Source organism: Lineus longissimus, chromosome 10, assembly GCF_910592395.1.
Source record: "Lineus longissimus chromosome 10, tnLinLong1.2, whole genome shotgun sequence".
NCBI lineage: Eukaryota > Metazoa > Nemertea > Pilidiophora > Heteronemertea > Lineidae > Lineus > Lineus longissimus.
This window is the reverse complement of record NC_088317.1, coordinates 3,471,128-3,490,352: the sequence shown is the minus strand read 5'-3', so window position 1 is coordinate 3,490,352 and position 19,225 is coordinate 3,471,128. Positions and strand designations below refer to the sequence as shown.

The 19,225-nt window shown below is 42.0% G+C and overlaps 3 protein-coding genes and 2 long non-coding RNA genes across 6 annotated transcripts; 2 read left to right on the top strand and 3 right to left on the bottom strand.

Annotated features, from left to right (window-relative positions):
* Positions 1 to 37: 37 nt before the first annotated feature.
* On the bottom strand, positions 38 to 3,610 carry LOC135494989 (transgelin-2-like). Of its 2 annotated transcripts, none has more exons than XM_064783371.1 (5): positions 3,434 to 3,610; positions 1,778 to 1,855; positions 1,406 to 1,452; positions 889 to 1,093; positions 38 to 540 (listed from the first exon to the last, which is right to left on the bottom strand). In XM_064783371.1, the coding sequence occupies exons 2-5, from the start codon at positions 1,853 to 1,855 to the stop codon at positions 517 to 519; spliced, it is 354 nt and encodes a 117-aa protein (XP_064639441.1). In that variant the 5' UTR covers positions 3,434 to 3,610; the 3' UTR covers positions 38 to 516. The 2 variants fall into 2 exon arrangements, with proteins under 2 accessions (XP_064639441.1, XP_064639442.1); XM_064783372.1 differs by having other exon boundaries at positions 3,465 to 3,609.
* Positions 3,611 to 4,569: 959 nt separating this feature from the next.
* On the top strand, positions 4,570 to 7,029 carry LOC135495040 (mucin-2-like). The gene is made up of 7 exons (XM_064783439.1): positions 4,570 to 4,693; positions 5,084 to 5,131; positions 5,299 to 5,411; positions 5,660 to 5,718; positions 6,183 to 6,352; positions 6,636 to 6,739; positions 7,000 to 7,029. Exons 1-7 carry the CDS (start codon positions 4,570 to 4,572, stop codon positions 7,027 to 7,029), a joined length of 648 nt encoding a protein of 215 aa, XP_064639509.1.
* Positions 7,030 to 7,092: 63 nt separating this feature from the next.
* On the top strand, positions 7,093 to 9,094 carry LOC135494771 (uncharacterized). Its single transcript, XR_010448456.1, has 3 exons — positions 7,093 to 7,185; positions 7,654 to 7,767; positions 8,200 to 9,094. It is a non-coding gene; the product is annotated as an uncharacterized LOC135494771 (long non-coding RNA).
* A 2,632-nt stretch (positions 9,095 to 11,726) lies between these two features.
* LOC135494903 (uncharacterized) lies at positions 11,727 to 13,297 on the bottom strand. Its single transcript, XR_010448486.1, has 3 exons — positions 13,213 to 13,297; positions 12,451 to 12,686; positions 11,727 to 12,053 (listed from the first exon to the last, which is right to left on the bottom strand). It is a non-coding gene; the product is annotated as an uncharacterized LOC135494903 (long non-coding RNA).
* A 483-nt stretch (positions 13,298 to 13,780) lies between these two features.
* LOC135494591 (uncharacterized) lies at positions 13,781 to 17,769 on the bottom strand. The gene is made up of 4 exons (XM_064782701.1): positions 17,604 to 17,769; positions 16,900 to 17,061; positions 15,122 to 16,273; positions 13,781 to 14,792 (listed from the first exon to the last, which is right to left on the bottom strand). The coding sequence occupies exons 2-4, from the start codon at positions 17,010 to 17,012 to the stop codon at positions 14,633 to 14,635; spliced, it is 1,425 nt and encodes a 474-aa protein (XP_064638771.1). The 5' UTR covers positions 17,013 to 17,061; positions 17,604 to 17,769; the 3' UTR covers positions 13,781 to 14,632.
* Positions 17,770 to 19,225: the final 1,456 nt, after the last annotated feature.

Below are 19,225 nucleotides of genomic sequence, written 5' to 3'. Positions count from 1 at the left end.
GATGCTTCTAAATGATCATTGGAGAACAAACTATGAGTAGAATTGGATAAATAGTTTAATCTTAGAGAAATGAAATGATTTTAATGGAATTTATAAGAAAATGAAAAGTTGACTAACATGTTGTTATCTGTTTGTCGCTTCCTAATAAAGAACATTTCTTTTACTTTTCTTCGAAAGTGCGGGTGTTTTCGTAACACAGAACGACTGCCAGTAGTTTCAATGTTTTTTCAAGACAACCGACCATAAAAATATGAGAAAATCATCAATGGTGGTACACGCCTGTATAAACTCCTGAAATTTACAAATGCCCTCCCCTTGCTGCGTACGTGTACGTTTCAAACGTCCGAAGGGCGAAACGTTCTTTTGATAGAGGGGAACTTCCTCGACTACAATGAAAAATATGAAATTCTACCTACATACTACATGAAGTAATTACTAGTAGTATCCGTATTATCGAAGAAACTTGGAATACGACCACGTAGTCCGGTACTGATTATGAACTATTCCTGAGAGTCTCTATATCTGTCGTTTTTCTTTGGCCTGAAAAGGATGAGGTGGCTGTCAGTGAAAATTCGTAGCATTTTAAGTAAATGTTAAAGATTTTTTCCTGAGTAACAGCAATTTATTAGAGGGAGAATTCACTGATTTAAAAGCAGTGCTAATGTATTCTTGCCAGAATGCAGAAATATGAGCCATCATATGTGCAATGCCATGGTTCAATATGCTGAATATATTGCACACACGTGTGTCTCACTTTGCGATGAAACTTTCCATATACACCTCTCGGACTGCGCAATGCCATGGTATGGGCTCAAAAATATATGGCTCAGACTACCAGTGCGTCTCGTCTTGCGATGAAACATTTCACATATTTCTACTCTAACTTACCATTTTATAAAGATTCGACAAGCAAATCAGAACCTGTCTCATATTTTTGCTCTCGTAGAGGTCAACCGTCTGGAAACAATACTCTTCGCGGATGCCGTACGATTTCACCGCACTGCAAAAGAACCCAATGTTCTCCATTTTCTTGAAAGCCATCTTCGAGGTATTCACTTTGATTTTTCCCTCCGGGTACAGTTGATTCATCTTACTGGAGTAAAAATTGATATTTTGATTAATACGTGGACGGACGAAAGGGAAGCATATAGTTCAGTTTATGTAAGCAATGATATTACACTGCATTATTGTAAGGTTTTGTAATGTCATTGACGTCAGCAAGACAACAATGCTATATAATTGTCTCCAGGTTTGATTACATCAATGCTGGTGTGGTTTCAGTTTTTCTGTGATTTTCCAAACCAAAAACTAACAGCACATGCTGGGGAACTAGAGGAACTAAATTCCCAAAGACAATTGAAGGCTTTCCCTCATCATTTCACGAGTGGCGATCGAACATACTCACTTGCATAAAAGCTGTCCATCAACGAGGGCTTCATGCACGTCATTTTCCTAAGGACAGAAATAATAAAGTGTATCAGCACAATCTCCACGCAGATAACATACAGCAAGATTGTTCTCTCTGCCATTATAGCCTCCATGCTGTGGGGGCGTCACTGGACATTATGGCAATAAGACTGAGAGTCAAGCGCCCAGCGAACGAGCATTTCAAACGCTGCTACCTTCGATTTAAATCGCATGCGATGATAATCGACCGTTTGCGGTGGTCATCGCCCTGTCCATGTGATAAGATTCAGTGATACAGTGAGTTGTCCCTTATGAATGACAGCTATTTTTATGTCGAGAATAATCATAACAAGATAAAATGTTGACGTACAGTTTTTGCGTGAAGACCGAGCAGCTTGTTCGCATCGTCGATCATTCCAGGGAGAGCAGTATCTTCAACCTCAGCCATCTGAAAAAGTCATAGATTATCATGTACATATTAAAGGGAGGCTACAGGCAGGAGCCAAGTGGGTCAGATTAAGTTACAGGAACTAACCGACAGATGACTCTCTACTTCCCGTAGCAGAGCTGCGCTGTAGCTAGAGGGGGCAGAGGGCAAATGCTCGGCCGACAGGTTGACCAAAAACCGTTTCATGCATTCTACGATTCTATAATAGGCCGCGAACGATGAACCGACCTGAGGAACACAAAGCATTCGTGAGGTGAAAAAGTAACCGCGTTAATGAGAAATGAATAATTAATCAAACCTAGTATTGGATAATCACAAAATAGTTCGTTACTATTATGACGTTGCCAATCATACGTTACAGCTACTGAACTCTGGCTTGGCAGGCATTCAGATATTTTGGGGGCATTGCACTACAACCATTGAAACATTCCCTAGAGGGTTTGAACGGGGATGTTGAATGATATGCAATGACATACAATAAACGCAAAGGTCCATGTTTCAACACTGTCGGTTCTTCACAATGAAAACAATAAATAATACGTGCAGCATGGTGCAAACAGGTCAATATCGTTCTATAGAAAATAGCAGTTCTATCTACGTTTGCTGACGAACTCGGGGAACAAACACAATGTATGAACCGCCGCCTAAGTGAGATCGATTCTTCAATACTACAGTAACTATAGCGGTATAAGTTACATTCAACTCCAACAGTATGCAACATCGGAATTCCGCCAATTAGACGCCCATGTGATGAGAGTTAATTGACTTCATTGGACTGCTGGCCTGCAAGTGACATGGCCATCTTTCCTTTCTTGCTCAACACTAACAGCAATGGCAAGGGCAACTTTCGAGTTTAAGTTGAACCCCACTTGCAAATAAACTGGCTGATTACAATTTTAGCCTACATCGAATGCTTTCAGCCATTGTCAGGTACACGTAACAATAAATGTGAGGAAATGTCAGTGTATGGTTGTCAGTAATGTTAGTGAAAGGAACCACCTGTTGATAGAAACTCGATACCGTATAAACCGAAGCCCATTGAATATTTAGTAGTATACCGTGTTTAACCGCCATCCATGCCGGGAAGTATTGATTAGAGACTGTACACAGCATTGTTCAGTAACACTAGAAATAGCTCTTCTTAAAATGAGGGAAGCGCTTTGCTTTACTGACAGGCATACGACACATCAAAGCAAAACACAAAATGGCATTAAGAAATGTTCATCCTTTGGGAGACAGAAAATGGGCGGGTCCCTATATAGAAAGTTTTTGGATTGTTATGTCATCGTTTTTTATGACACAACTTTCTGTCCCCGGCTTTTGCCACATATAGCAACGGTGGGTCCCTGGTAGCGAAAGAAGTGTGTTTGACGGTTGCATACTATCTCTCAGTGCATGTACAGTAAAGAGTGCATCAAATGCACACAAGAAGAAGCGTATTTCCTTTCCCAGATACAAGATCATACTGGTACATGTATATCCAAATGTCATATCTCAATACACAGAGATCAGTAGATATATACTAGTATACAGCCTAGATCAGCTAGATACCTTGACGAAAAAAGATCGATACCCTACCTTGAAATATCAGGCTTCCTTCCACACTCACAATGTACAGCCGCCAGCACTGACAGTCCTCTCGCCGTGGTATCCAGAAGACGCCCAATCTACGCTGAATCTACAGTCTACCTCTTCATTCAATGATTGGCACACTAAGGACGCCTACATTACATTCACCATATCATTCTAAATGATATGCGAGGAATCTAGGCTAATATGTCATTTATTGATATGTAATATTGTGCGCTTGGTGAATGGAATTATTTTCTATTGAATATTTCCTTCCGATCTTAATTCTTATTGTGTCTGCGACATGTTTGTTGGAATCACGCACCATCGTTTCGAGTTTCTATTTACAAACTATCAAAAATAGATAAGCGAAGACATGCCTAACAGTATGAATATAATTTGGTGCCACTTTTCGACAGTAGGGGGAGTTTTTTAAACTTGTTGGTTGTGGCTCCTATTTTGTTGAGCACGGATCTACAGCAATGGAATGTAGAGAAGTTCTGAGTGATAATTTGGAGAAATTAGCAAATTAAGGTAGCTTACATGGTACCGTGAGAGTTTAAAGTAAATTAAGTGCCTAAGTCGGATGAACATTTTTCAAAACCTCTAAATTTACGTCAATATATGGACGCGATGTGGTTTTTCAAACAGAGGGTATGATATAAAGAGGTTGTACTACCCGGGATGTGGAAATTCCCCACATGCCAGTTGCAGAACATGCCGTGCTGGATTTTGCTCGTTTGTTTGCATCGATATAATTCAACCAATACGGCTCGGCTAACATGGCCCATTGCCCAGGGCGACGCACGCGCTGTACCGCCTCCCCGTTTCCAAAACACCATCGACCCAAGGAAGAAAGTTTTGATATCGCTCTAATAAACTTAGGACCCTTTTCTGAATTATCCATTTTTTAGTCGATATTACCATGCACACGTAAAACAAACTGGACCTTGTTTTGAGTGTGGCGTAAAACTTCCGTTGACAATTTACCAAACAACGGAAATATTCATGCAATTTAGACCTCGTAATTTCGATCTTGGATTATTGCAAACACAGCCTCAAGACGAATAAGACGTGTTACGCGAAACGAAATTTTCCTAATTTATATTCGGAGATATTCTTACTTGAGAACGTAACTGATTAAAATGGAAGGCTTCAAGTGTAAAGATTGTTTGACGACTTTTCAAATTTTCTACCTGACTCTTTGCGGACTTGCTTTTGTGGGATCTTTACCAGGGATAGTACGGGCATCAGAAGACGAAACAACAGGTAGGCTGTGGTGCAGGAGTTCTGGATTCGTTCTTCTATCATCTACAAAGTCTTATATTCAATTCATTTTAAGGTTGGTTTTTCACCAAGCGATGAGCGGTTGAAAGTGTAATGCAAGCGGCTATAACATTACCAAAGCGAATTCCATCCGAAAAATTTCACTTCTGTAAAATCAGTGAAAAATCTATTCAACCAGTCTTTGGACATTGTGTCTGTTTTTCATGAGTCGCCTACATGTATACATATACAATAGAAGACCCAATAAAGCTTGATAACAGAAAGTTGTTTTGGTGTGAGACGGCCCACGATATCAAAGCATCACCTCCCTCAGATAAAGAGATATTTGCAAACTGGTGCAATACTGAATTTTATTGCGATATTTTTTTTCAGACAGCCCTGGTACCACTGCATCCATGGAACAAACTACGCCTGCCCCAGGTAAGCACTTGTAGATATATATTCGAGAGCCAAACTACGCAAGAATTCCGAAATACCTGCTTGAGCAACATTTCAAAGAAATTGTCTTCTATTTCCTTTTTTGATGACGAAGAACACAGGACTTTTCTTTGAAATAAACACTTCAACCATGTCTTTTCCATCCACAGTTGAAGTTTACTACGATGCCTCATTCAAATGCGCTGGAATCAACTTCACCGCCGACTTGCTCAACACATCCTCGGCTGAATTTCTGAGTTTGAAGTCGCAATTCACGACTATGGTAAGAGATAATTCATCATTTATCGTAATCCTATTATCATATAACTTCAGCATTTCGTCGTTCTGAGGGATTACGAAACCAGCTCATTGGCCAAGACCGCCGACGGGACAAAATAAGTTGTAAAGCATCACTTGATAGGGCTTTTTGGCAGGTTCCATCATATTTCTGACTCTTACAAAACCATTATTGCAAATAAGTGTGTCTTTCATATCCTACTCTAGACTTATTTTGAGATTCGTCTTTTCCAGTTACTGACTGCATTTAACAATTCAGCAGATGTGTCAAGCGTTGACGTATACGGATTTCAGTAAGTAATTAAAGGATCACTTCTTTTCTGGTAGAGACTCTCTTATACACTTGAACGACTGAAATTATGCTGGGAATCAGGGGAAAAGCCTCCGTCAGGGAGGAAATGTTGAACGCCTTGCTCATAGCAGGATCTCACTTCAGTAGGCCCTGAAATAAGAACTACATTATACCCATCACAAGGAACTTGGACTTGGATCTTGAAAGCCCTGTCTACGTGTATCTATGTGCTGGTATCCGGTTTATGCAAGTCAGATATACATTGTACCCAAGGTTTACCTGAAAACAGCCCAGACGATGAGAGAACTATCGCGTCTCGCTCTCCAACACGCCATGATACCTCGGTATAATGATTTTAAGAGAACTCAATGTCGTATAGTGGGCCCGGAAAGCATTTAGCTCCCAAACGAACATCATGAAATCGATCTCTCTGAATAATTTTCAAAATGCTTCCTTTCCTTATAGACAAGGCAGCGTGATTGTGTTATACCGGGTCATCTTGGCCACCCCTGCCTCGGTGAACGTCAGCGTTGCAAATACCTCTGCCATCCTCAACACCCTGACGACGTATATATCGAACAACCCGGGCTCCGTTTCGCAATTCGGCATTGACACGTCATCTATAGCAGTATCAGGTAAATCAATATATATGGAGAGTTTTTTCATCCAAGATTACACAACTACCCTCCAGGAGCCATCTTGAAAAAATCACAGTTGGAATTTTTTTTCCTTTGAGTTCATTTCAAAAACCTTCTAGTTATATGCCTATTTGTATTGTTGCGGAAGAAAGAAGTCAGTGATACAAATACGATAAGCCTGTTTGCCGTTGATGACATATATGTTACCATGGTTGAGGGTCGACTTTTTAATCTTTTGAGAGGAAACGTGACGTCTTTATTTTGTCTCATCTTTCACTAGTGCCCCTCAGCGCCACAACTACCGAAACACCTACGACACCAGCAGCGACCACAACCGAAACACCGACCACCACGGAAACGCCAACCACAACTGAACCAGTACCAGTAAGTACATGTACATTGTATATTTAATTTCCATTGTTCCAATACTGGTTACGACTGAGCCACAATAGACCCGAATCTTTTGTCAAACTAATTTTAGAGGGGTGATTCACTCTCCTTTCACCCCTCAATTTCGCCAGTCACAAAAGATTGCACGGGTCAATTGGCATTTGACAAAGTAAATGTAGTACTTATTGTCCCTCCATAACTCAAAAAAGCTGAAGCCATTAGCTCAACACTTTCGGCTTTTGTATTTTCTTCAGTCAATGAATTGGCTTAGAATAGAGAAATAGACTCCATAGAAACATGTGACGTACAGTGTCTTTCATGTTTATTTTTTAATTCTACAGGTTGTGTGCTATACGTGCACAAATAACACAAAATGCGACCGGGTGCAAATCTGCGATTCGGATAACTACACAACCTGTGCTATCGGGGAAGTTTGCTGGGTAAGTTGATACTCATCAATGTCGAAATGTCAGTATATCAACTGAAATCATTTGATTACCAGATTTACGTACTTCGGTCATCTTGGATACTATCGGCCATCTTGTTTACGATAAACCAATGACATTATGCCATTCATGTGACGTCACATTACATTTACATGTAATGTACATGTAGAAACCTATCTCTCCATTTTTATATTCATTTTAATCAACGCATGCGTGATAAAAGCTTGAAAATTTTGCAAAGCCTTTGTATGCGTTGACAAAACGTGTTATAAAAAGCGTGCATGTGTCCAACATATTAACATCAACTTCAATAATTACAACTCCACCTTCATGACCACAGGGTCACAGAGAATTATCTACAATAACTCCAATGCCTCGCCTCCTTCACTGAACATGTTTTTTTAGGTTAAAGACAATTCGCTATGATAATAGTTTCAACTAAGCCATATGTTTGGGTTACAGACAGTTCGCTACAATAACTTCAACACCAGCCACATCTACCACGAAAGGAAGTGCGGGCCAGCCTGTGACAGTACGTATACTGAGGAGTACTGTAAAACAGCCAACAACATGCAGGTGAGAATGGGTTCCAAATTGCCATAGACCAATTATATACGTCCTTGAGTAAAGCACTTAACCTATAGGCCTATGCATAAAACCACTTTTGTTGACAAGTAGGGCAAGCAGGAAGCAGGACTAGTGATATTTCCGGCAGCAGCAGTGTTGACAATTGAAAACCATCCGAGTATTCGCGGTGGTTTTAGACATGTTCAGCGTTATCACATATAATGCAAGTAGTTCGCTTAAATACCAGTACATCACCTATCATCTTTGGGTGGAAAAAGTGAAAGGCTTTTTGGGAGTGCATATGTCCTCCATCGGCGGCGTGGAGATTATGAACTAGCTCGTGGTGAATCTGATACTTGAACGCGTTTACTTTCCTTTTCGCTAATAGCTAGTAATAATAATGATAATGTTCTATTATTAATTATTGTGTATATTTTTCAGGAATGTGCTCAATGCTGCTCGTCGATAAAATGCAACATGATGCCGCTTACCGGAATGAGCGGGGCTAATCACGTGACACCAAGCATCCTCACAGCGGCGGCCATTTTGTTTTTCATGCTCGTACGGTGAAGATGGTGAATTCCCGATAGAAAAATGACATTCAGCGAGATGCACCGTCATCGCAAAGGAGGCGAGACAAGGACTGGTTCGAAATCCGTGCGCTTAGAAACCGCAGTTGAGGAACTTAACAGTTTCGCAATTTGCGTGAACGGGGTTTCGTTGTCGTTGTCCAATGCCAAAACTGGGACGGCCCGGCCGCCATGTTTCTTTATTTACATCTTGTGACGACAGAGCACAAGTTAGCATCAACGGATAAAGTGAATGTAGAAATAAATAGCGCGAATGAGATGAATGAGAACGTATTGAGTGAAAATTCAGGTATTTTTGATTGGTATGGGAAGCAGGTGATGAGAATGATTGTGTTGCATGTTTTGTAGTGTGAGGGATGTATCATAATGACATATCGTTGGTCATGTGAGACTGTATGGCCACACCCGTGGTGAATGCGATCAATCGAATGTGGAAGAAACTGGCGCGATTGATGCGAAAATTGTTGTATGAGAGCATCTATCGAAATGTACATATTGTATATAGTATTTGACTCTTAAAAATTCAGAATATCCGAGGAATCATTTTCTGCACGCTGAAATGTTAGAGAGCTGACATGCACGAACGTCATCCGTTCTGTCAACGCACGCGGGGGAAATATCAACAACTTTTACGATGCAATGCGCCCAAACAAATCCTTTGTCGCATGCGTCGACAAATCGGATATTAAAACGTGTACAAGCATGAGGCAAATTTGTGGAGCAATCTTTAACATGTATATACATGTGGTCTATGATGCAAATTGCCTGTTTTCACAATGAATATTTTCTTTTCTTCCTGTTGTTCATGTATCCATTGTATAAACTAAAGTCTTACTCCGTTCGTTCAAAGATTTGAAAATTAAACTAAAATTCGAAAATTTCGAACAAAATACAATAAATACCAAGTTTGGGCGAAATTGCGTGCATAATAACTGCACTATGCTACTTTGTGTTTGCCTGATGAGCTACCAGTACATACAATGAGTACGAGCGGCGTACCCCTTTAAGAACATCAACTATAAAAACAACTGAAATCATGTGCAACTCCTATACTTTTGAATAAAAATATTTCTTTGACTAAACAAGTTGGCGTTTTAGTTCGTAGGCGGGCAAGTTACATGTACAAACATTCAAATGGTTTGGTTGATATTTTCTGCCCACGGCAAACAGAGTCGAACATGCATGGGAACAAAGCAACATGGCAAAGAAGCTTGGCAGTGCAGTGTTCTGTCGAAGTATGTACGTTGCTGCGGTACTAAAAGCGCAGACAGTTGCATTTGCTATTGGCAACTGAATATAAACATGCCATGACCCCCTGCATAATTGATAATGTCGTTGTGAGCACGCAATGTGTACCAAAAATTGTTGTCAGCAACTGCATCGACCAAATAATATTTTGATTTGTTTCAATTTATCCATTATTGAGTTCAAATGTGCCGATCGCAGTTGCCTAAGCTAAATCGATGCTATCGAGAAATGCGGATTACGCCATGGTACAGAGTATAGAAGCGGTAAAACAGCGGTAAAATCACATTCGTTTCAGTATTTCGTTTGAGTACCATGTTGTTTTAAAAGAGAAATTGATACCTTACTGTCAGTATGGTTGTCTTTCCAAATACTGCCGAGGTAGAGCTGCCAGTTTTGCCCAAATCCCCGGCTGCTCGGCGTCTTCTGTCATGGTCTGCATTTAAGCTTTACCCTCGCAGTGTTTGCTGGGCAACGAATACCTCCAGTTCGGTATCAAATTCTTAAACAGCGAGCTTTTCATCATTGACCAACTTTTGAAATTTTATAAGCAAACTGTGTCCAGTCTATTTCTCTATCTAGAGTCGTCCCGACATCTTAAGCAAACTGTGTCCAGTCTATTTCTCTATCTAGAGTCGTCCCGACATCTTAAGCAAACTGTGTCCAGTCTATTTCTCTATCTAGAGTCGTTCCGACATCTTAAGCAAACTGTGTCCAGTCTATTTCTCTATCTAGAGTCGTCCCGACATCTTTCACCGTAATTTCTCCCCTGTTTAGCATGCCAGTGATCTTGTCTATAGCACCTGAAAATATCATATATCAAATAATGAATGGGACGCGTGGTAGAACTTTGTTTGAAGAAGTATTTCTTATTCATCCAATTTGTCGTTCCCATTCGAAGACTTTCCTCGAGCATGAATCCGCTCAAGTATCAGAAGTCATATAAGCGCCAAGGCCCGCACCAGACAAGCAACTTAGGCGTCTTCTGCATGGCCAATACCTGATCGAAAGTCACCGATTCCGGCACGAGGAAAGAAGCTAATCCTTAAGAGAGACTGTTACCCAGTTTCTTGTCGCAAGCTTGAACTCGTATGAGGACAGTAGGCTTTGCGTAAATGTTGCGTACGCTGTAATTTAACAAGTCGATTTTGGTTTATTTCGCGGCAAATGGGAAACCTGGGTTACATGCGTCATCGCGGAGATGAGGTAGACGAAACTTTGCTGCAAACGAACCTCTTCGTCAAATGTTCAGCGCGTTCAATTTCCCACTCAGAATTTTTTGTTGAATTATGATACGATAATCGAAGGTGTATACTTACTATTACCGAATTTCTTCATTTTATCAAATTCAATTCCGAATGTTTCTCCCCAGGTTTTCGGCTTTTCCTTCCCGAATAAAAACTTATTAAAGTCTTTCTGTATGTCTTCTTTTACGCCAGTGAAGATTCCTTTCAGCGCGTACTTTATCAGAGTGGCCTTGCTAAGAGAGAAGGCGTGACTGTTGCTGATTAGCAGAGAAATAGCTAAAATGGCCACCAATGGCTTCATGTTTCTATCAAGTAAGACTACAGCACTTTTGAGGATGACGTGGCCTCCAATAATGGAGCAATGACATACAAGCCCATTGTATTGTGGGAACATGAAAGAATGGGTAGGCCTATGTGATCAAATACGCCTTTTCAAGAACGATATGAAGAAAATATCGGTTATCGCGACGATATGAAAGGCACGGGCAGCGATGATTGCAATCAATGAAAAAAATTGACTTTTTCTATCATGATTTTCCAAATAAATCGAACTGAAACGGCACCCTCAAATATCTGACATCTGAGCATTAATACGTCCATATAATCTTGTTTCTAACTCCTAACGTCCAGCCAGATCTCTACATGAGCGCATTTCTTGGCCCGTTATGGGATAATTTTAAGGCCTTCTATAATCCTCTAGTATTTGAATGTGAATAGCAATAGTTGTAGGCGGAAATTGAATGGAGTTTAGATGCTGCGTGTCTAACACCTAAACTTACTCCCGTCGTGGGCCTACCCAAATGTACACATACACTAGCTTACTACAGTTGAGTTAGGCGTGCGAAACTAGAGTATATTTTGATGAACAAAAACAAAAACGCAACAGTTCAACGAAATCTCTTCTTTAATGTAAACTGTCACTGCGACAAAATTGAGAACATTATAGCCAATGTTGAAATTTAAGCAGAGAAGCGAGGAAGAAGTCTTACGAGACGATCGTAAACCAGTCAAGCAAAATCGCAGGTAGCGTTTCTACCTCATCAGAAGCCGAGTATATTCTTTGCATTGTTAAACGTATACATGTACGGAGATGGCGTGGGGTCAATGCTTTATTTTCTGTTAAAGTTGTTCATGGTCATCCTCAGATAGTCCGATATATTTTCTGGCTGAAGTTCTCCACTTTTGAGTTTGTTATCGATGTCAATGACGATCGCTGAAAGGCAGAAGAAATTGTTCCTTAACTTGCTGTAGCAGAGTTACCCTTAACGTCTAAAGCAAAATCAGTACCTTTGTAATACGGTAGTGTGAAGCTGTAACAAAAGTACCGCATATGCACTGCTACCTACCCCCTGCCCCCGCCCCTCCACAAACTCCTCAAGTCTCCTCACACCAAGAACCCTGTGTCAAGCCGCCATCCCGTGGATGTCTTTCCCTATTAATTGTATGTTGACGGATAATGGTTCTATCGATGAAACCCATGACCTTAAATATCTCCGAGATGAAAAGTGCATGCATAAGAGAATCTTTCGACATCAGGAAACGCTAACCGACATTTAAAACTGTTACACTGCATCAGGTCATTTTTAGCATGCGTAGTGCCAAGACCTTACCTGTGCCAATTTGCTTGACAACCGGTACGCCCTTTGCAATGGCTTCCTTCATGCCTTCTTTGATGACGCCTTCATAGATGAGAGTGACGGCCTGCTTTTCCATGTCCTTTTTCATGAGGCTCCAGACTCCATTGGCTATCCGTGTTATCATTGGGGTAATGAAGCCACACTCCGCGCAGGCAAGGAAAACCACGAGAAGTAGTATTGCGATCTTCATTTCGTATTCTCAGATGAACCTGTGAAACAAACGTTCTTGACGGACTCTTGCCCAAAGGACTGGCCCGTCATCGGCTTTTAAATCCCCTTGCCAACGCATGCAAACATTGTTTGTTAAATGCAGTGTAGCGCAAAGAAGAAGGCATCTTCCTGCATGCGTTGACAAAACGGATAAACGTGCATTTTAGATTCACACGCACGTTTCATTAAAAATGTTTTATCAACGCACGCAAACGGGACAACGTTTTTTTTATTATGATAACAAAGATGTTTCTGCACATAACTCAGACCTGAAGGAAACCGCGCCGACGCCACTAGATGTAAATAATGTAAATAACGTACGGACTTACGACAATATTTTCCCCTCGAATATTTCACAAGAACGCTTATTTCCCACGAAAACAACCAGTACCACCAGCGAACGCAGGAGACTGCGCAGTTTCATCAGACGTTTCAGTGTAGGTTATTGGCACGGAAATTGTAACATACCACAAATCTGGGAAACGTGGGCTGCGGTCTGTTGTGAAATCAGACCTCAAAACTCACCAGATACCTACAACCTATCCGGGGAATGGCCAAAATACAAAGGACCTAAATTTGCCTTCCGTCCCAGCTATCATTGCTTCCCTCGGCCTAGTCATGATTGTTCAATTAACCTTTATCAATATCAATTACCCTCTACCCCTAATGATTATGATATCTTTTTATATCCATTATCTATGTTTGTTTTCAATGTGCTGATGAAGCCTTCGGGGTTAATTGATCAGGTAAAAATTGAAAAACGACATTTGTATAGGAAGCAGTCGAGTTGAGGCAGGGCAATTATTTTTTAAATCGGGTCCTTACCACAACCCAAGGGCATTATGTCTTCTACTCCAGTACACTCTAGAATGAAGGAAATCATACTCGTATAACGGAAGATGTACTCACTCTGACTCTCTCGCAGGCACGGCGCCGTGGTGGGGCGGGGAGGGGCCCGTGAAAATCTTGAAATCTAGGTGCTCCAAGATGCGATTTAAGCCGCCAATTCTTGAGCCGTTGGCACGCCGTTGTACATGAGATCTTCCCAAAAAAGTCTTTAAAAAAGGGCTTAATTGAATGAGATAACACAAAGTGAAATTTACGTTACGCCAGTGTAAGTGGCAAAATTCGTTTTGAACAACCAGACCCTAGAGACTACAAATTGTCGACCGTAGCTCCTACCTATCAATGCTAAAGACCCATTATCGAGAACACAAAATAATGACAATACTGACAATAATAAAAGCAAATGTCGATCACAACAAGTAAATGCTTCATTTTGTGGATATCAGTCAGCTTCCGACGATACGACGGAGAAGACTTAATAATATCATCCAATTTAAATGTCTCAATAAGGCGAGCTGTTTTCGTGTAAATTGTTTACATATGACTACTGTCCCACAGGTCATAACCATGCGAGTAGTGTAATTACTAGAAATCAGCGTGTTGACTGTTAGCATCAATAGTGTTTCTTTATCGGTCAACGCAACATAGCATTGTAGTTGAAGTTTATATTAAATATGTATTTACATGATTTCAAGACACGAGGTGTGCTATTATACCCTTGATCGTTCTTAAATCCCATATGAAGAGGACAAGCGTTCCAGCCTGCCCACTGTGTGAATGTCAGATGGTGAACCCAACCGCATCCAATACCTTGCTGGGGTGCCAATCAGCAAAAAGCGTGAAGTCTCCGTCTCGGTTATGACTGAGGCGGAGAGACACGTCACCAGGCCTGCAAGGTATGGGGGACCAGATTGAATTGGTGAAGACAGTCTGTTTGGAGCTGATCGAAGACGTGATGAAAATAGCCGCCAACTCAGATATCGAACATTGGAGAAGGTGTTTTGTTCATGAGTAGGATTATAGCCAGCATCCTATAGGTTCGCCGCATACGCCATCTAGTGGTACTCAACTCGAAGGCACGATCGAGGCGAACAATCGCTCACTCTATCGCCTGTCCCTTGTAACCTTCCGCCTTGAGTTTTAGCCATGCCCTTGCATCATGTTTGGTCGGATTCGCGACGGCCAGCTGATCCAACATCTTATAGGCCTCATCCACGCCGACCCTAGATTGATCACAGACAATTTTTCTTGCCACCCACCTGGAACCGAAATGGTTTTGAATCATGATTATGAAGTTCCGTAACCTATCTTCTGTCTACCGCAATCTACGAACTGCAGATGCATGCACTGTGCATTATGCACGTACCGTAAGCTGGTATGTACAGTCCATAAAACAGTAACATTTGCCAACTACGGATATGCAATCCCGAAACTAAAAGCGAAATATTTATCTGCTAAGTTCCCAGCTGAAAACTCTAAAAAGCAGTATTACGTCCCAGACAGTCTTCCCATTCTGTTATAAGCAGCATGCAGGGAAGCTTTGTAAATGTATTTTTTATGTGGAATAAAATCCAAAAATTTGCCATACCTTGCATACATTGAGATGGCATCTTCCGCAAAGGCCTTCGACCGCCAAAACTCGGCCCGTTCTTCTTTCGTGGCTGATAGGGCGTTCACACTCGCCTGAAATTGCTGTTTATCCATCTCAGGGGCCATGACAGTCTGTAGACGCTCCCAGAAGGCGCACGCACACAACAGCTTCTTTCGCACGATCCTCAAACTGCCAGATAGGTCGTGTAGAAGGGGTTGGAGACTATTCAAGACCTCTTCCCTCCCTCTGGCTTGCTCCAGTCTGTCTGCTTGTGCAATCATCCTCTTTCGCGCATCAAGTCGCTCTCCTTCTAAATCCGCTGCCCGTTTTCTGGCCAGCTGTATTTTGTCTTCTGAGCCGATCGTTCTTTTAATAAATCTCTGGGTGGCTTTAATGACCGTGACTGCTCCAGTTGCTCCAACCTTAAATTGAGGGAGGGAAAACAGTGTCACGACCGGTATTGCTGTCACCACCACCTCCGCCGCCATTTCGATCACTTCGCTGATCATGTTGCGCTTCTCCATGCAAGCTAAATTCTTGTTCTCAGCCACCAACCTCTCTTCAGCGTCAACATGATCCCTCTTAGCCGCTGAAATCCCAGCCTCGCAAGCCATTCGTTCCTCCCCGGCTATGCCGAGCTTGGCCTTCTCTTCGGTTATCCATTCAAGAATGCTCATAACATTGTCATTACACGTGTCTATTAGTCTTTTGAGTTCTGCAGATGCACCTAAACTTGACATACTCTTAACAAGTGCCTCCAACTTCAAGTGTGCAACGTCTTCGAAACCATCCAACAGATAAAGGAATGCTCCCTTGTAATGGATACAGGCGTCATGAGAAGTACGAGAGAACCTGACCAAGGTGTTCCCTGTCGTGCTACACAGTTTGTTCATGTCAAAGCAGACACCGTTTATCATATTCTCCAGTTTGCCCATGTCATTCGCCACAGCAGTGTTGTACGCAAACTCCAAGTTGCAGCAAACTTCCTTGAACGGTTCCTCCAAGCCACCAATATCAGAGAGGCCATTCTCTTGGAAGTTATTCACGCAGATTTTCACCACTGTGCTGTCCGGGTTGGGAAGGTTCTCAAAGGAGTAAACTTGACCATGGAGTTCCACCCACCAAATGCCGTCATTATTGACAACGGCCCTGCATCAAAACAGACAGAATATGATTGTGAATTTGTTGAGTAACCCAACAACGAAACGTCGGCAGGCGTGCGTGGTATTTAACCTAATCTATTGTCTATTTGTTTCCCAAGAGTGGCGTAGATGGTGGCATTTCGTCTCTTACCTTAAAGGGACAACTTGGGCGTGGGTTTTAACTGGCCAGGAGGATAATGATCCTACTCTAATTCCACCATGCGCCGCCACTCGTAGTGCCACACATATTCTGATATCTAATATTGATTTTTGCCGGGGTTGTGAGGCAGTTTTAGACATGGCTTGTGAAACTCGGGCAGGCCTATGGATGCACCCACTTCTAGTGCATGATTGCAGTTCAATGGTCTTTCAAGTACTTAGTATCCCGTTTGAATATGTCACGGTCCTGCTGGAAGCCATTTTGTTTGAAAAACCAACATATCTCATGTCCAAGTTGTCCCTTTAAGAACGACCTCTGAGGATAAATGCCGTATTTTAGGTTAAGACGATCCTCGCGCGCGCCCTGGTCAATGAATAAAATGACAGGCAGATGGACAAGAGGGGCAAATACTCACTACATGTATCAATTTCTCATACGCAACATATTCTGCGTGGATATTTCGACACACTTACCGCTTGCCTTGAATCACGACCCGAAGGTCATCCATGCCATCTTCGAGGTCTTCCATGGCCAGGTCTTTTGCAATCCGATCGCGGTATCGATTTCCTCCTTCTGCCATGTTCATACAAAGGAGTGGTGACGATGTTTGAAGTTAGGTGGAGGTACCTTCGCTTCTGCAGAACAGGACAGAAGTACATGTACGTGTATAGTATAAGCGTCACATGTCAACAGACAGATTATGGGAATCCCAAAAAGAATTTAACATTACAGACACATCAATCGATCAAATTTCATGTAGGTCGGTTCCAGCATCTAAAAATGAAACAACAGAATCACACGAGCCTCAAAACATCCACAATGCAACTGGTGAGACCATCCTTCAAATTAGCAAGATCCGGCTGATTTACCCTCGAAACTGGGAAAATATTTGCCGAGTGTACTGTGAACATTTTCTACGCCGGTCTCAGCATGTCAAAAGGAGACTTACGGCGGCGACGGCTCTCAGCCAATGCACTAAACCCATGTTTGGTCAATCGTTTGAAACTGGCTGTCAACGCCGTCTTTTCACGATGTCCAAGTTGGATCCAACCATGCCAGCGGTTACTGGAAGCTAGTGATACATTTTTATATGAAAACGAACGCTGGGGAAGAGCGTAGAAGCAGGCTGATGAACACAACAAAAGTGAAAGTGAGTGATAATTCACAATGAGCTCACCTGTTATGTCTGCTCTCGACTCGCCACTCTGGCGCCAAAAGCTAGTAAGACTTGCAGTAGGCCTTCAGCGCGCAAGGCTCCGTGTACCAAGGGCGAAGCTTTGAGATTAGTCCTCTATTCCAGAAGGAACCCAGGAAGCGATATGACGAAATCCTCCTAGCTGATATCGCAGTGCAAGATACGCTATCGATTATTCCCGCTGGAATTCCCCCGCTGGTTTCCCCACTGCTTTCGATTCGCGGAATCACTTAGGTATGTATAGTTCTTTATGACATGCGGGTCTTTATAAAAGTGATTGTAGCATTTTACTTCATTTGTGATATACTGCAGCTTTCACCGGCTTTAATTAATGAGCTTGTCCCGAACTCGTGATAGTGTGAAGACTATTGTTTTGGGGGGGAGGGCGATAGACGCCAGCTAATCCTGGGCTGGCGTATACAGTATATGGTTTGGCGGGAGTCTTGAGCTAAAAGTTGCGATCGGCTGTGAATCACTCCTTAAAAGGGGCTCGGGCTTTTTTATCGGGACACCAGGACCGGACAGGCCAAAAAACTGGATAGACGCCCATATTTTAGCGACAAAATCAGGGAGTGGTAGAAAATTGGGTCGGGATTGCTGAAGTTGTCTGTAGGGATTCGGAATGGGGCCTTTTTATAACGGGAAGTGGGGACAGGAACCTCCCCCCCCCCCCCCCGACCATCTTCTAAAATAAAGGACAACAAGAATTACACAACTGATACACCTACTTTATTGAACAGGATCGCCATGTAATGTTCTGTACAACCTCAGAGTAACCAGACTAAATTTAGTCTGGTTACTCTAAGGTACAACCCTGCATTTACACCAGGCCGCCGAAGCTATTTAGAAATATTAAAAGATGCAGTTGAAAAGGCTTTATGGACCTTTTAGGGAGCCTGGGGGTATTATTTAATCAGTATAAAGCAGTGACAAAAAGCTTTGCAGAGAGACTATTTTATAAATGGAAGTGACTACTTGGCAAGCCCGGCTTACCAAACAGCGACTTTTTCTTGTCCTGAATGGAGAGCCGAACTCATTAATATTAAAGTAAAGTCTCCAGCTCGCCAAACAGGGTAGATTTTTTACCTGTTTACCCGGCTGGCCGAACAGGGTGGCTTTTTAGTGCTGTTTGGCAAGCGGCTCTCCAAACAGGACAAAAAAAGATGCCTGTTCGGCGAGCGGCTTGCCAAATAGACCCGGCCTTTATAAAATACATTGTGACTTTAAAGGTGGATAAAAAAATCAGTACACCAATTGTACATGAGTTTATTGATACATGTACATGAATCTAATTCACAAGTGTACAACCTACATGTATAGTATAATAATAGAAAACGTGCTGAATGCCCAATATGATTTTATCAATAAAACACTGCGCATTACAAATAAATTATCAGACTTACATAATACATGTATAGGCCGTTCCATTACCGCTGAGAAGACCACACCTAATCGTTGGCCTCAACAGCTCAGCACCTGTAAACAATAATGGTGTTGATGATTGTCCCGTTAAAACTAATGAACACTGGACGGTACAACACTATTCTAGAACAGCTAACGGACAAAACATTATTGTTATAACCGACCTACCCCCTACCCCAACC

Excerpts from the sequence above, each read along its gene's own strand:
- LOC135494989 (XM_064783371.1), bottom strand. The coding sequence starts at position 1,855 with ATGGCTGAGGTTGAAGATACTGCTCTCCCTGGAATGATCGACGATGCG. Across the intron at positions 1,453-1,777 it reads TCGGTCTTCACGCAAAAACT|GAAAATGACGTGCATGAAGC; the intron begins GTACGTCAACAT and ends TTCTGTCCTTAG. Across the intron at positions 541-888 it reads TGTCGAATCTTTATAAAATG|GCCAAAGAAAAACGACAGAT; the intron begins GTAAGTTAGAGT and ends CATCCTTTTCAG.
- LOC135495040 (XM_064783439.1), top strand. The coding sequence starts at position 4,570 with ATGGAAGGCTTCAAGTGTAAAGATTGTTTGACGACTTTTCAAATTTTC. Across the intron at positions 4,694-5,083 it reads ATCAGAAGACGAAACAACAG|ACAGCCCTGGTACCACTGCA; the intron begins GTAGGCTGTGGT and ends ATTTTTTTTCAG. Across the intron at positions 5,719-6,182 it reads GTTGACGTATACGGATTTCA|ACAAGGCAGCGTGATTGTGT; the intron begins GTAAGTAATTAA and ends CTTTCCTTATAG.
- LOC135494591 (XM_064782701.1), bottom strand. The coding sequence starts at position 17,012 with ATGAACATGGCAGAAGGAGGAAATCGATACCGCGATCGGATTGCAAAA. Across the intron at positions 16,274-16,899 it reads GTCGTGATTCAAGGCAAGCG|GGCCGTTGTCAATAATGACG; the intron begins GTAAGTGTGTCG and ends GTTTTGATGCAG. Across the intron at positions 14,793-15,121 it reads GCCATCTCAATGTATGCAAG|GTGGGTGGCAAGAAAAATTG; the intron begins GTATGGCAAATT and ends TTTCGGTTCCAG.